The sequence below is a fragment of the Monocercomonoides exilis genome (genome assembly GCF_001643675.1).
Source record: "Monocercomonoides exilis strain PA203 chromosome Unknown scaffold3-2548433, whole genome shotgun sequence".
Taxonomy (NCBI): Eukaryota; Preaxostyla; order Oxymonadida; family Polymastigidae; genus Monocercomonoides; species Monocercomonoides exilis.
The window spans coordinates 2,010,884-2,024,438 of NW_027150548.1; the positions used below are offsets into that span (position 1 = coordinate 2,010,884).

The 13,555-nt window shown below is 36.4% G+C and overlaps 4 protein-coding genes across 4 annotated transcripts; 3 read left to right on the forward strand and 1 right to left on the reverse strand.

Moving 5' to 3' along the window:
* Positions 1-1,124: 1,124 nt before the first annotated feature.
* MONOS_11910 (uncharacterized protein) lies at positions 1,125-2,512 on the reverse strand (the record flags this gene model as incomplete). The annotated part of the gene is made up of 3 exons (XM_067864486.1): positions 1,125-2,143; positions 2,273-2,400; positions 2,487-2,512. 3 exons carry the CDS (start codon positions 2,510-2,512, stop codon positions 1,125-1,127), a joined length of 1,173 nt encoding a protein of 390 aa, XP_067735432.1.
* Positions 2,513-3,603: 1,091 nt separating this feature from the next.
* Positions 3,604-8,305, forward strand: MONOS_11909 (putative plant dual-specificity MAP kinase kinase family domain protein; the record flags this gene model as incomplete). Its single annotated transcript, XM_067864484.1, has 7 exons — positions 3,604-3,765; positions 3,828-3,951; positions 4,029-4,095; positions 4,180-4,408; positions 4,648-7,603; positions 7,743-7,800; positions 7,897-8,305. The coding sequence occupies 7 exons, from the start codon at positions 3,604-3,606 to the stop codon at positions 8,105-8,107; spliced, it is 3,807 nt and encodes a 1,268-aa protein (XP_067735433.1). The 3' UTR covers positions 8,108-8,305.
* Positions 8,306-9,602: 1,297 nt separating this feature from the next.
* MONOS_11908 (uncharacterized protein) lies at positions 9,603-10,085 on the forward strand (the record flags this gene model as incomplete). Its single annotated transcript, XM_067864483.1, has 1 exon — positions 9,603-10,085. One exon carries the CDS (start codon positions 9,603-9,605, stop codon positions 10,083-10,085), a length of 483 nt encoding a protein of 160 aa, XP_067735434.1.
* A 1,230-nt stretch (positions 10,086-11,315) lies between these two features.
* Positions 11,316-12,605, forward strand: MONOS_11907 (uncharacterized protein; the record flags this gene model as incomplete). The annotated part of the gene is made up of 1 exon (XM_067864482.1): positions 11,316-12,605. The coding sequence occupies one exon, from the start codon at positions 11,316-11,318 to the stop codon at positions 12,603-12,605; it is 1,290 nt and encodes a 429-aa protein (XP_067735435.1).
* Positions 12,606-13,555: the final 950 nt, after the last annotated feature.

A 13,555-nucleotide genomic window follows, 5' to 3' on the forward strand; every position in this document is an offset into this window, starting at 1 on the left:
CCATTTGCTTGAAATTTTGCTATGAACAAATCTCAAACATTGGCAAAATAAAAAAAATTGAAAAACATTTTTCATTTGAAATAAATAATAATATTATTATTATTACGAACAGCCTTTAAAATTTCAATTCCTTTAAAAAAAATTTATGATTTCATAAACAATCACCCATATGTTAATTCAATCTTTTTCATTGAAAAAATTTGATTTAACATATGGGTGATTGTTTATGATAGGAAAATTTAAATGAATTTTGATCATTATTTGAAATACGAGTGAAGCCACAAAACATAATGTTGTGATATAATTGACAACTATTTTTAAACATGAGAATCCTATTTTTTGCAATCGAAGAGAGTTTAGAAAATTGAGAAATATTCAATATTTTTATGATTTGTGCTTTAAAAGCTTAAAAGTCAAAATTTTCCCTCAAATAAACACGTGTCAAACATAGATAATGAAAGATTCATTGTGTTTAAGGTATAATTAAAGTGTTCGTCACATAAACTTTCGAAAAAAAATGAAGTTCTCAACAATAACAGAAAAACAAACAAGTGAGACTTTTCGAAAATATAAATCCTAATGAAAAAAATATTTTTTTTCTCCTTTTAAAAAATTCAATTTCGGTTTTTCTGTTTGGTAAAAATTATAAGAAATTTAAAACTTTGATAAATAAATTTTCAAATGAATAAAAAAAAAAAAACATAATTATAGCTCTTGAAAACAAAAAATTTCCATATTAAGATTTAAAACAAAATAAAATGTCGATTTTTAGTGATCAGAAAATATTTCTTTGAAAAGAATAAACATCAATCTTTTTCTTCTTTTTTTAAACAAATACTTGCACACGTATTAATATATATGAAAAATAAAAAACATAAAAACAAAACAAAACAAAACAATAAAAAAAATTATTCAGTTAAAAAACTGATATGTCGATCTTTTGACGCTCGAGTGCCTCTTCTTCCTGCTGTTCTTCATTCATCGATACAATAGAAGCTTCTGAGTTTTAAATTATTCATTTCAGAATTCAATGAAAAAAAATATAATATAATATAATATAATACAATAAAATAAAATATTTCAAAAAAGAAAAAGTTTCAAAATATTCAATAAAAGATAGTTAACTATAAATGCTTCACACCATCAGAAAAAAAAGAGGATAATTTTACTGGGGTTGCAAGTACTTCATGTTCTGAATCCATTTTTGAAGGATGAAACTTGTCAGAAGGCAAAGGTGATGCCACAGAGGAAACCAAAGAAGAGTCACATTGCTCTGTCTGATTAAATGAATACTGAAGAGGAAAAGAGGAGCTTGTTAAGGGTGATGAAGTCAATTGTGGCGAAGAAAGAGAATTTATCGAATGAATTGGAGAAGAAAGAGCGCTGTGAAAGGACAAAGAAGAAGAAGACGAAGATGAAGAAGACGAAGAAGAATTTGATTGTGAAATGCTGTTATTTTGACGTGAAAAAGAAGAAGGCTGCGATTCCTTTATCGGTGAAAACAGGCAAAAGGAAGAGCTTGACGATGTGGACAAAGGAGTCAAGGGAAGCAAGCTGAGACGAGCTGAAGTGGCTTGTGGCTGTTTGTCAAATGAGGTGAATGGTTCTTGGTGCTCATTTGGCTGACTTAGCAAATTCTTGATGTGAGCTGTGAAAGGCGTGCTTTCAACAGAAGAAGACGGATCTTCAACTTTGGGAAGCATCTGAGAAGATTTGAAAGGAGTTGACAAGACTTCTGCTTTTGGAGCCTCGCCAAGCCACTTCACGCTGTGTTCTTCAGAAACAAGAGAAGAAGCGCTTTTTATTGGGCTCGTAGATTTTTTGTCAAAAGAAGTGGAGGATGAAGAATTTGACGATGAGAGCAAAGAAATGACATTTGTGTTGGTTCCTTCAGCAAGCTGGTCCTTCTTCATCCAACTGGGCATATCCCCTGCCTTTGCCAGAGCTGATGAAGTGTTCCCAATCGAAGAAAAACTGTTTGAATTTGCTGCTGAAGACAAAACATTTGCCGATGAAGTCGAAACAGAAATTGGTGTTTGAATGAATCTATTGCTGCTTGTTTGATCATTCAATTTCAAAGATAATCTTCGTGAAAGAGAAGATTGAAACTTGCTATTTGCGTCATTAGGGGATAAATGATAGACTAAATTGAAATTCACATTGAAAATAGCAATATAAATATTTATTATTGCAAGTTAATTCGAAATTCAAAAAATATAAAAAAAAATAAAAAATTCAAATAAAAAAAAATTAAAATATGCAACTTGCACACGGTGCCGACGAGGGTCATTAAGAGGATAAATTCTTGATATTCTCCGTGTTGAAAACGCGGACTTTGAAATTTGCTTCCACAAGCCATCTATAATACAGTCTGATTCGAAACGTGAGTTTTCATCATTCCTGCGAATAACACGAAAATAAAAAATAATTCAAATGATTCATATTTTCTTTTGTTTTTTTTTAGCAATGAAATAAAATTGTCACACTGCTCGATGTCGGACATTGCCCGCATGATTGCATTTGGAGATGTTAATACTAATCGCTGTTTTTCAGGTGTGTGTGGTTCAACACTCATTTGATTTTTGAGTTGTTGCTTTTTCAATTCTTGCCTTTGCATTGGCAATCTCTTTTCGTTTGGTTTTTTCTGTGTATATTTTGGAATTTTAAAATTATGTAATTTCAGGTTTCGTGATTGATCATGTTTGATTGTAAGATCCTTCTTCTGCTGTTGAATTCTTTCAGAAAGTGCTGGCTTTGATTTTAGAATGGAAAAAGAAGTTTGTTGTGCAGTTTTAGTACCCAAAGACGAATTTTGTTTCTCTTTCCGAATGATTAAATTATTTGTTTGTTTAGAAGAAATGGATCTTCTGTTTGATTGCACAGTATTGTGATTAGTAACCTTTGTTAAAGATATTGGAGGTTGCTTCTTAATTGATTTTGATTGCGTTGGGAGAGTTTTTTGATCCATTTTTTTTATAATTTTGCTCGTATGAATAAATTGTTTAGAAGGAGGCGGTAATAAAGAAACAGATGGTTTGCCAGGAATTGAAGATGGTAATTTTGTGTTGGATTGTAATTTTTTCGATGCTACTTCTGAGTTTTCCAACATTTCTCTTTCAAAATGCAAACAGATGAAAAATTAATAAACATTAATAAAAAACACAATTACATTAATGAAACCTCGAGACATTTCGAGTTTGTGATTTTTCTACCTGCTTTTGCTTGCGCCACAACTCAAGCATTTCTCTTCGCGACAATGTCATGCTCTTTTTCTTCAAATTTGATCCTTTTTCATAAAATGTTATATATTCAAGATCAATATTTTCCAAAAAAAATATAGATTTTCTTTCAAATTTGCATGGGCCATTATAAAGATTGTTTTGCCATTTTTTGTCCTTATTTTTTACAAATATTTTTTGTTTATTTAATGAAAATTTTGCCTTTTTTATCATTTTGCTTCAAAAAGACAAATTCGTTAAGCGCATTGGTCATGGCGCTTTTGGATTTGTATCGCTTGTTAGACATGTTCAGACTAGAAAAAAATATGTTTGGAAAGAAATGCCTTTCGAGAAAAAATCGGAAGTGATTCATATTCGAAAGGAAATGGTTCTTCTTCAAAAACTGAAATCTCCTTTCATTGTAGAATACATTGATTCATTTATTTCTGGATCTTCGTTATTCATTGTTATGGAATATTGCGATAAAGGAGATTTGAAGAGATATATTCGAGATGCCAAAGAAAGAGGATTGAAACTAACGAAAGAGGTTTTCATCAACTTGTTTTTATAAAGAAAGGCTAGTGTTTTTAAAATTTTCAATGTTTGCAGAAACTATGGGATTTTTTGTCACAAATTACCTTGGGCCTTGATTTTCTTCATAGTCATCATATTGTTCATCGTGATTTGAAGCCTGCAAATATCTTTTTGTTTGGGGATTTTAACATCAAACTGGGTTTGTTTCCTTATGCAAGCGTTCTTATTGAAGACTTTTTTTTCGATGGGGAAATATTTATAATGAAAATTGAACAGGTGATTTTGGATTGGCAAAAGAGCTTGAAAGTTCTGATTCTTTGACTCATTCTCGCGCTGGAACACCGTTTGTTAATTTTTTTTCAAATTTGTTCTTGATCTACCTATGTCATATGTTCGTGCGTATATTCTATAATTTGACGTTTGACAGGTACTACATGTCCCCTGAGCAATTTCGAAGAGAAGAGTATTCAACGCCCATCGACATCTGGTCGCTGGGTGTGATTTTGTATGAGCTTGCGACACTTCGTCATCCTTTTCCTGCAGATGACGAAGCATCGCTCGCACGAAAAGTTCTGAATGACCCACTTCCTCCTTTTGACACAGAAGGCGCTTATTCTGAATCCTTTCACAAAGTGCTTATTCAGATGCTAGACAAGGTTTGTAATTCTCCTTTTTGTTTATCTCTTTTATCATTCTCGTGCATTTTCATTATGACCTCTTTACATCTTTTTCTTCATTGATGTTCTCTTTCCCTCTTTTTCTTTCTTTTTCTTTTTCTTTTTCTTTCTTTCTTTTTTTCTTTTTTTCTTTTTTTCTTTTTTTTCCCTCTTTATTTTTATTTCCTCCATTTGTTTATCTGTTTCATATTTGCAACGAACTTCTTTGATCATTACAGGATGCTCAAAAAAGACCAACAACTGGAGACATCTTAACAATCCCAGAGGTACAAGAGCGAGTTGCCTCTTCTCGTGCAAATTTTTCAGTGCGTTCTCATTCAATTTTTGCACATCAACCAAAATTGGGAGGAAACTTAGATGAAATGAAAGTTGATGACAACGAAGGCGAAGAAGACGATGATGATAACGAGGAGGAGGAGGAGGAAGAAGAAGAAGAGGAGGAGGAAGAAGAAGAGAATGAAGAAGAGAATGAAGAGGAGGAAGAAGAAATAGAAGAAGAAACAAATAATAAGGGCTTGAAAAAAGACACTCACAACATAGTGTTCCCATATCCTCAAAAGCCAAAGGTTCGTATTCATCAAAAGCAAAAGAAGATGTCTGGGGATGAATTGTGTGACACATTTGGTGAGCCTGAAAAGTTGCCTGGGTCATTTTGTGAAGAAACTCTGCCTCTTCTACCACCGTTGAGAGAACAGAGGGAAGAAGGTGGGGAAGGGAAGAGAGGAGCAGCAAAACATCGTCTTCTTGGTAGGCATAATGGCATTCGGAATTTTGGGAAAGGGAATGAGAAGGAGAAGAAGGATGATGCTCGTTCATCGCAACCACAATCTCATTTTCCTTCAGATTCCCTCCATTCACCCACTTCTCCTCCTCATTCCTCACCATCTTCTCCTTCATCATCATCATCACCATCATCTGCTTCAAATTCGTTGAATATTGGGAGTCAGCCTCATTTTGAACATCCATGCAGCAGTGCTTCTGTTGTGATTCAACAAGAAGAATGCAAACAAATTCCTCTATCGTCGTCGTCGTCGTCGTCGTCATCATCATCATCATCTTCATCATCATCATCTTCTTCTTCATATTCCTCTTCATATATGATCTCGAATTCGAGTAGTTGTGATTGTGATTGCAATTGTTCATCGGCCAGCCAGCCATCTGCATCGCAGTTGTTTCTGTCTGGCAGCACACAGTTTGAGAGTATCTACCACACGCCGATGCTGTCGAAGATTCCCTTTGGAAGTGCTTGTGAAGGATCTGATTGCTCTTGTGTGCAGATGCCTTTTACGCCTCCACATCCTTCAGACACACTGCCTCTTCCTCCTCTTCCACCTCTTCCACCAACCCTCCCTCAACCTCCTCCGCCACCTGCAATGTTATCATGCATGATGAGGCATCCACTCAGAGGAACAGATTGTTCTGAGACACGTCAATTTTCTTCTTCTTCCGCAACAATTATATCTGCAGATGGTTCTGCTATTTCGAGAGAGAATTCGCTTTCTTCACCCAACACACACCACGCAAACACCCCTTCGTTCACTGTTACATCTCCATCTGTTACTATCCTTCAGCCATCTGTCGGAACTTCCTCGTCTCCTCAATCTGAAAAATCTTCTTCTCTCTCACCTTCTTCGCATTCTTCTCCTTCGTTGCGTTCACCTCCACCTCCTTTTCCTCCTCCTCCTCCACCGCCGCCACCACATCCTCCACATCCACCATCTTCGTCATCGTCGTCACTTCCACCACCTCCTCTTGATCGTCTGAATCAACCACTTTGCATGCCTTCGTTTCGTTCTTCGCAAAATTCTGTTAATTCAACAATTTCAGCAGTTCAAAGCGGATTTTCTTTACTCGAATCTCCAAATGTTTGTTCTTTGCAACAGCGTGGTAATTGCTTATCGTCATGTCCTTCGTCGTCCTCTTCCTCTTCTTCCTCTTTAATTGATGAAGATCCGTTGATTGAGTGCGAATTTTGCCATAACACAGTTCGCTTCAACGATTACATCGAGCATCTCTCACAGTTCCATCCAAACATAGCTGGCATCACCTCCACACTTTCTCATCATTCAACGACCTCATCGTCGTCCTCATCACCTTCTTCTTCTTCATTTTCCTCCTCCTCTCCAAATTCTAATGCAACCAACGCTCTGCATGCTGCTAGCTATTCTCCTTCCACTGGAGACTCGTCTCGTCTGGCACATCTCGCGCCATCCACAACATATCCAACTTACTCACCTTCTTCTCATTCCTCTCTTTCATTTTCTCCTTCTTTGGACTCTCTCAGCCACTTTCACCTTCGCGACCAGCAACGCACTGACTCTTCTTTTTCCTCTTCTTCTCCATCATCCTCATATCCTTCGACATTCTTCTTCAATCCCCTGTCTGAATCTCACGCTCTGCCACAGACGATAAAAGAGCAGATTGGCATTCTGAGGACGGCAAACAGCAGAGTAGGTCTGATTGGCTCGCTGAATGCACTGTTAGAGGAGGTAAGTGTTGCAGGAGAGGAGATACTGAAGCAGGTGGTGGAGGCAGGGATAGTTGCGGACATGGCTGGGGTGCTGCGGAAGTACTCACAGAGGGATAGCATGGACCGGGAGATCTGTGCCATGTGCTGCCGAGTTCTTTCCGTTGTGCTGGAGAGGCAGAAAAGGTCAAGTCAGGCAGCTGTGAAGGGAGAGGTGGTGGAGTCGATGGTGAGGTTGATAGAGGAGAAACTTGGGGGAGATGTTGAGAAGGAGTTTGTGAATGTGCTTTATGTGCTTTCGCGAGTGGGAAGTGGAGTAGCAGAGGAGATGGTTGGTGCGAATGTGTTGCCGTGTCTAGTGGGGTTGTTGAGACAGAGGAACCGAGCGATTGTGCGGAGGAGTGTAACTACGCTTTCGAATGTGATAATCAAAACTGGGTTGCTTGTGGAAGCAAGTGAGCCACATCCTCACCGGGAGGAAGTAGAGGCAGTGGGCGGAGTGGAGGAGTTGATGAGGCTGTTTTCTGGATCTGCAAGCATGCAGGTGAAGGAGTATGCGGCTGAGTGCATCTGCGAGCTGATGCGGGGTGTTGTTCTGGAACAGCGGATGATTCCTGTGGTGGCGTCGCTGAAAGTACTGTGCTTCTCGCAGGAGACGGTGAGTACGAACGACATTGGGGCATTGTGTTCGCTAGCAACTCATCGAGGCTTGTGAAATTGTTTTTTATTTCCCACTGTTTTATTGATAAGTTTCTTAATCATCTTTCAATTTTCTTTTTTTTTTTTTTGTGTGTGTGAACTTTTAATTTGTTTATTGCGACTGTTTTGCATCCACATATCATTCAGGTAATCACGAAGAGCTGCTGAAAGACGATTTCCTCGAGAATCTTATATCTTTTATTGTGTATGCATGCTATTTCTTCTTTTGAAAAGTTGAAATCACATTTTAAAATTTTTTGTCGATTTTTTCTTTTCATTTTTCTTCTGACTGTTTGAAAAGTGTATGCACGAAGCATGAGTTTGTGTGTGCTGCAATTGATTTTGTGATTATGATGTTTAAGAAGGGAGAAAGCAGCACTCGGGGTGCGATAACAAGATTGGCTCCGAACGTGGTGGAGGAGCTGCTTCATAGGGACGATGTGAACATCCAAACACGGTGCATCCTGTTGAAATCGCTTTTTGAGAGCGCAGATTCTGAAGAGATGGGTTGATGCTTTTGCAATGATTCATGGGTTAGCGATTTGTGTGAGGGAAGAAAAAACGTTAAGTTGAAGTGTTTTTCTGGAGCTTTTTGTTTGCGATTGAATTGCTTCAAGAAATTGAATTTGATTTTTGCTTGGGTTTCATATTTTGTGAGAGCAATTTTTGATGTTTGCGTTTTGAGAAACAAAAAAAAAAACAATGTTTTTGCGAAAACGATATTGTGTTTGATATTAGATAACCGATTATTTAGAGCAATGATTTGCGGTTCACTGAATGAATTGCAAACAAAAAAGCTGAATCAAACAATCTTGCTCAATTCAAAAATGGTTTTAAAAATGTAATGTTGTTCAAGCTTTAAAAAAAAAAGAAATCTCCTTCAAAAATTTATTTCTTACATATTTTCCAATGCAGATTCAATAAAGAAGAACGAAATAGAAAAAATATTGAAATGAAGAAAATGAACTCGATAAACCAAAGCGATAATTTTTGAAATCATAAATTGTTCATTATCTATGAAAAATTGAATTAAGAAAAATAATTCCAAAATGAACTTTAAAATTTCACTTGTTGCTATCTGAACAGTTTAGAAAATTCAAACATAAACGAACACTAAATATTCTTTCAAAAGACAAAACGTCAAAATTGCATCCTATTCACCTCACGCTGTGTAATTGAATCGCCCAGAAACAATTATTCAAAGAAAACTGGAAAATGGAATTTAATATTTTTTTAAAATTATTAACTTCTAATCTGTATTCAACTATTATGAAGTCATTGTGAATTCATGCTTCATAAGGAAAATTCAACTTTTTTCTTTTTTCATTATTAATTCACACAACTCACAATCCCATCGATGGAACCATCCTCCCAAACCTCAACAGTCCATTCACTTCTTTCTCTGCCTTCAACTCTTCTTTCCTCCACCAAACACGCTCTTCATCAAATGATCCTGTTGAATATATCGGATCCGAAACTCAAAAAAAGGAATTAAGAAGATTATCCTTTACTGCTTTGAATAGCTATCGCTTTGAGTGGTGCGAATGGAATGATTCAACTGGTGGATCTTCATCTGGCGGTGCACTTTATGTTTATTGTGCAAATGCCAATCTCACAATCACTTCCTGTTCATTCAACAAATGCTCAAGTAACGGATACGGTGGAGCGTTATATTGTAATCTTTCGTTGAAGATTGATATCGCAAAATCCAATTTCACAAGTTGTTCTGCTTTACATGGAGGAGCAAATTGTTTATCTACTCCACAATCAAATTCTGTTTGGACGTTCTCAGATAACAGAGTGGAAAATTGTAAAATAACAGATTGGTGTGGAACTGGTTGGTTTTTTGCCATCAGCACCTTATCTTCAAACGGTCAATTTTTGTTTTCTGAATGCAAGTGCATCTCAAATTCAGGTGGTGATTCTGCAGGCTCTCTCACATTTCATTGGCCTCCGAATAGCAAGCCCAACCTGTTTTCAATCATTGAGTGTCAGTTCATCAATAATATGTTAACTTCATCATCCACTTATGGCGGAGCAGGAATATACTTTGATGGAACTTACTCTTGGATGAATGGAATAAAATTCATCACATTCTGCTTCTTCGATGGCAACACTGCCACAAATGGAAGAGGAAATGACGTGTTCTTCAGTGGTAATGCCATCACCCAATCCCCATTTGAGAATTGTGGCTCAACAACTCCAACTAAAAGAGTGTATAATAATGGACAAGCTGATAATGCTGAATATAATGGCTGGCTTCCAATCATCAACCAGAACAAAATCGTTTCTAACAGCGGAACTGATGTCGATGTCTGTGGCAGGCCCCAACAGACCCCATGCGCCACCATCGAGTATGCCCTCAACGGCTTCATTTCCCTCCTCCACGACGCCTCTCTCACCCTCCTTTCCTCAGCATTTGTTCCTTCTCAAACACTAACTTTCGAAGCGGTTGACACCATAATCACTTTGACAATGAACTTTTTCTAATTTCTATATTATTCCTTACATTTTCTTATTTTCACCATTTTCCATATCATAGAAAAATTCATAATCTTTCAAAGCATTTCATTTGAGGAATATATCATCACTTATCTTTCATAGAGCCCAAAATCAGCACAGATTATATTATTTCTTTGTCATTTTTTCATCCAATTTCGCTTCTTCATCAAATGAAAATAAAACTCGTTGCTAAATGGAATCTTCCCTTTTCCTTTCTTCAAAAATAATTCCTTCAAGCATATTCGAAGGTTTTCCACAATTATAATTTCCTCACCTTTCCTATTCAGATGTCAACCTGATATTCGTCCCATTTTTTATATAGAATTATCCTTCAATTATTTGTTTTCAAATAAATTATGTTCTCCTCGTTTAATCATCCTCTCATTCCATTGAAGGCAAATGACGTTGTGAAATTTGTCGAAGGTCATCCTCGTAATCATTCGCCTCAAACATCCTATCCTGTCCTGTTCTTTATGTTTTCGGTGAATTCTTTCAACTTCCAAATGAAAAATGTCAGATTCGATCTTTATAGATTGTGCGCCCAATGTCGGCTATTCTTGGTTTGATATTGAATCACTTCCATTGACATATAATTTATACAGATATTTCGTTATAGAATAAATAATCCTTTTCCGTTTCAGAAAAGAAAATAAAAGATGAGGTATGGTGCTGCATTTAACAGGAGTTGAATGAATTTGAATAAACATTATTTTTGTTGATCATCGAAGAAGGGGTTGAAGAATACGATGAAAATGAAATGAATGAATTCGTCTTGACGGTTTTTTTTCATCACGAGAATCGTGAATGAAAAGATGGATAATTTTGCGATTGATCTTCCGAGATGAAGAAAAGAAAATGAAACATTTTTTGGTTCAATTTGGTGACTCCTCTGAATTGAATGGTATAAATGCATCAGATGGTTGATTCCTCGATGCAACGCAGCGTGAGTAAAAATTACACAGAAAAATGAAAGGAAGAAGAAGGCAAAGAATTTGAGGAAGAGGATGAAGGAGAAGGAGAACCACTACGATAATGAGGAGCATATGTATTGATGATGATGATGATGCTGATGATGATGATGATGATGAAGATGTTGAAGAAGGTGAAAAAGATGTTGAAGAAGAAGAAGGAGACTACGATGATGAACGAAAAGAATAAGTTGATTAAAGGTTGAGATTTGCTTATGAAAATGATAACAAATGAAAACAGAGTGTTTCGATGAATTTTCTATTTTTTCTCTTCTTTTATTTTTGTGTGTTCATATTACAAACAAAAGTTTCCAACTCCTCCCTTTCCGTCCGCTCAACCATCTTCAAACACACTCAAAACCCCATCGATGGTGCCATCCTCCCCAACCTCAACAACCCATCCACTTCCCTCTCTGCCTTCAACACCTCTTTTCTTCACCAAACACGATCTTCATCAAATGGCCCTATTGTACATGTTGGAACAGAATCTCAAAGAGCGAAACCTGGAAGACTGACTTCGTTTGATCTGAACAGTCATCGCTTTGAATGGTGTGAATGGAATGATTCAAATGGACAAAATGATTATGGTGGTGCTCTTAAAGTTGTTTGCGAAAATGCCAACCTCACAATCACTTCTTGTTCATTCAATAATTGTTCAACAAATGTATCCAATGGTGGAGCGATATACACTTACTGTTTGCAGAATGTGAACATCACAAATTCCAATTTTTCAAACTGTTCTGCCACTCGCGGAGGTGCAATTTGCATTGATGGAAGACAATCATCTTCTGTTTATTCGTTTTTAGACAACAGAGTTGAAGGTTGTAAAATAAATGGTACTGTTGGAACTGGTTGGTATTTTTATATTGAAGATTTTTCATCAAATGGTCAATTCTTGTTCACAAAATGCAAGTGCATCTCAAATATCGGAGGTGATGCAGCTGGCTCATTAACATTTTCTTATCCTCCACAAAATAAACCAAATCAATTTTTAATAAATGATTGTCAGTTTATGAATAATAAATTGACAAGTTCATCAACACGAGGTGGCGCTGCAATGTTTTTCAGAGACACATATTCTTGGATGAATGGAATAAAATTCATCACATTCTGCTTCTTCGATAGCAACACTGCAACTAATGGCAGAGGGAATGATGTATTCTTCAATGGAAGCAGCATCACTCAATCTCCTTTCCAGCAATGCGGTTCAACAACTCCAACAAAAAGAGTGTGGAATGCAGGAACTGCAGATAGCAGTGTGTACAATGGATGGCTTCCAATCATCGACCAGAACAAAATCGTTTCTAACAGCGGAACTGATGCTGATGTCTGTGGCAGACCCCAACAGACCCCATGTGCCACCATCGAGTATGCCCTCACTGGCTTCATTTCCCTCCTCCAAGACGCCTCTCTCACCCTCCTCTCCTCAATATTTGTTCCCACTCAAACACTCACTTTCTATGCAGTTTACACAAAAATCACTGGAAATGATGAACATTTTCTAATTTCATTAAAATTTCTTCCATTTTTCACAAAATAGAAAAATCCTTGAGTTTTCATCCCGTTTTCATTTGAAGAATATATCATCACTTGTTTTTTCATATATCATAAACTCATATCACATAAAAACATTTCTTCGATATTTCCTCTTCGAATTTCTCCTTTTCATCCAATGAAAATAAAGTTCTTTGCTTCAAAGAATCATCCGTTTTCCTCTCTTCGATCATATCAGAAAGTTTTTCAAAAACATCAATTTTCATCAGCTTTCTTATTCCAACTTGTTAGTATCCAATTGGAGCAAGAATCTCATATAATTTCTTTTCAAATAAGCCTTTCCCTCTAAATTCCTTTTCCTCTTCATTTCATTTCCAACAATTTGCTCCAGTTTCGTAGATGTGTAACCTGCCGAAGTCTATTTAGGAACCCAGTCATTCCAAACAAAAATCGCTTCAATGCCCTTTCTGTTTTCACTGCAAATGCTTCAGCTTCCAAATGAAAAAAGTCAAACCTATCTTCCTTTTTTTTTTTTATTTTGCGCTGCTAATAGCCTATTCTCCTCTAAAAATTACTTTCATTTCGTTGTCTCATAATTTCGGCTGTTATTCCGCGATTAAATGAATATTCTTTTTGTGTTTCCAAATTGATGCTGAAGGCGAAGCGTGCTGTAAAGTCTGAGGGTGGTTGAATGAAATGAAAAAATCAAGATTATTTTTGTTTTTCATCGAAGAAGGCATTGAAGAAGAATACGAATTTGAAGATGGTGCACTTGATAGGAAAGGACAAGACGCAGAAGATATTGAAGATGTTGAAGAAGTTGAAGAAGAATACGAAGAAAATGACGAGGAAAATGACGAGGAAAATGACAAATAAGGTGAAGAAGAAGAAGGGGAAGATAAATATTTATGGTGTTTGAGAAATATATAAAAAATGCAAAAATGTTTCCGCAGAAGGAGGATGGTGTTATGTGTGTTGTCAGTTGATTATAAAAAA